The sequence below is a fragment of the Notothenia coriiceps genome, unplaced genomic scaffold (genome assembly GCF_000735185.1).
Source record: "Notothenia coriiceps isolate Sejong01 unplaced genomic scaffold, NC01 NC01_scaffold00033482, whole genome shotgun sequence".
Taxonomy (NCBI): Eukaryota; Metazoa; Chordata; class Actinopteri; order Perciformes; family Nototheniidae; genus Notothenia; species Notothenia coriiceps.
In genome coordinates this window covers 1-1,878 of record NW_011366183.1, presented here as the reverse complement: position 1 = coordinate 1,878, position 1,878 = coordinate 1, and the positions used below count along the sequence as shown (strand labels likewise).

The following is a 1,878-nucleotide window of genomic DNA, read 5'->3' as shown; positions in this document are numbered from 1 at the left end:
AACTTTAGTCTCAACTCCCCACTGATAGTTTGCGCAATGGTCTGCATTATTCGTGTCCCCCCTTCACGTGAGTGATATGCGCCTCCGATATTTACTCCGAGCCGCTTCAGTAAAGGAATATCCTCAGCATAGGAAGACATAGGACGTGCATGTTTAGCTTTATGAAAGGCGAGGAGAAAAATATTACACAGGGCTTGCCGTTGCTCTTCATTCAGCTTGCCTTGCCATCTAGCAAGTGGGTGGCTGGATAGTTCTTCTGTAGTAGCTTGTTTATTAGCAATAACTTGTGCCACATTAACATGCTCCTTGCTCTTTTCATGTTTTTCAAACAAAGGGTGGTTGACATTTTTCGAGCCTGTATAAAACGTACCCTTTTTGTCCGCTAGATGTGGATGCGAGCGGCATATTTTGCACCGCATTTCAGTGCGCTCATCATCGGCATCCAGCCACGGCACGTCTTGTATAATATATATATAATATATATATATATATATATATATATATAATAATCGTTTCTTTGGCTCTGGCTCAGTTTGTTGTTTCTTTGCAGGTGGCGAAACGCCAAAGTAGTTGCTCAGTGTTTTTTGTTTTTTCGACATGTCTACTCCATTGCATTTTTACATGAAACACATGTACACCAAATACGTTTTGATTTGACCAGGTACGCAAAGGCGCGCAATGACTCACGGGACGTTACGCATTCCACATTTAGGCCGCGCATGCGTACCTGCGTACCAGTTATGTGCACCCCTGTATATATGTGTGTATTAGTACACAGAGTGTGTATAAGTACTCTCTGGCTGAAGGAAGATGTATATGTATGTGTGTATTAGTACACAGAGTGTGTATAAGTACCCTCTGGCTGCAGGAAGATGCGGCCCACCTCCCCATAGGCTGACAGCAGGTTCCTCACGTGTCGGGGGCGGAGCCTCGGAGGGATGTGTCCCAGGTAGAGAATACCTGGGACACACTTCCTGTCTCCGGCTGCTTCCTGATTGGTCTGCTTCTTCATCCCTGAAAGACCTTCATCTTCATCATCACCATCTTTATCCTTATGCTCTTCATCACCAGAGACCCCTTCTTCATCACCTGAGACCTCTTCATCACCTGAGACCCCTTCTTCATCACCTGAGACCCCTTCTTCATCACCTGAGACCTCTTCATCACCTGAGACCTCCTCCTCCTCTTCCTCTCTGGTGGATGTAGTCGTCCTCTCCTCTTCCTCCTCCCCCTCCTCCTCTTCCTCTCTCCTCTCCATCATGGCGTGTTGTGTTCACTGAAAGTCAGACAGCAGAGTTTTGGTTGAGCATCAAACTGATGTGTATTTTAATGTTTGATGAGTGAGTTAAGAATAAAGAATAAAGAGTAAGAGATGATCTCCTTAAGCACAGAGAGGTCTGGTGGTGTGGGAGGGTAACATGTATTTATATATATATATACACATATACCTATACATGTACCCGCCTGTACCCGACCCGATGCAGGACTCTGATATAAGTCCGGGGAACCCGGGGAACCCGATCAGCCTGGAGGGTAAACACCAGGCTGACTAATCTACCTGCACAATATTTCTCTGGTGTCGGAATGTCTCGCGATGTTGGTCAATTCTTAAAAACACCATTTCATTTCGGGTAAAAATGAGTTGTTACTGCGTTACTGAGAATTTTAAAAGGTAGTATACTACCCACATTTAATTAGTAATCCGTTACATGTGCAGCTGTAGCTGATACCACCTGTCTACCATCTACCTGGAGCTATCTGCAGCAGCTACCATCTACCTGGAGCTATCTGCAGCAGCTAGCATCTACCTGGAGCTAACTGCTGCAGCTAGCATCTACCTGGAGCTAACTGCAGCAGCTAGCATCTACCTGGAGCTAT

At 45.5% G+C, this 1,878-nt stretch overlaps 1 protein-coding gene across 1 annotated transcript; it reads right to left on the bottom strand.

Annotated features, from left to right (window-relative positions):
* Positions 1-528: 528 nt before the first annotated feature.
* LOC104961619 (activator of basal transcription 1) lies at positions 529-1,275 on the bottom strand. Its single transcript, XM_010789949.1, has one exon. It carries the CDS (start codon positions 1,259-1,261, stop codon positions 830-832), a length of 432 nt encoding a protein of 143 aa, XP_010788251.1. The 5' UTR covers positions 1,262-1,275; the 3' UTR covers positions 529-829.
* Positions 1,276-1,878: the final 603 nt, after the last annotated feature.

What these genes read in the sequence shown, in the direction of transcription:
- LOC104961619 (XM_010789949.1), bottom strand. Translation starts at nt 1,261, where the DNA reads ATGATGGAGAGGAGAGAGGAAGAGGAGGAGGGGGAGGAGGAAGAGGAG.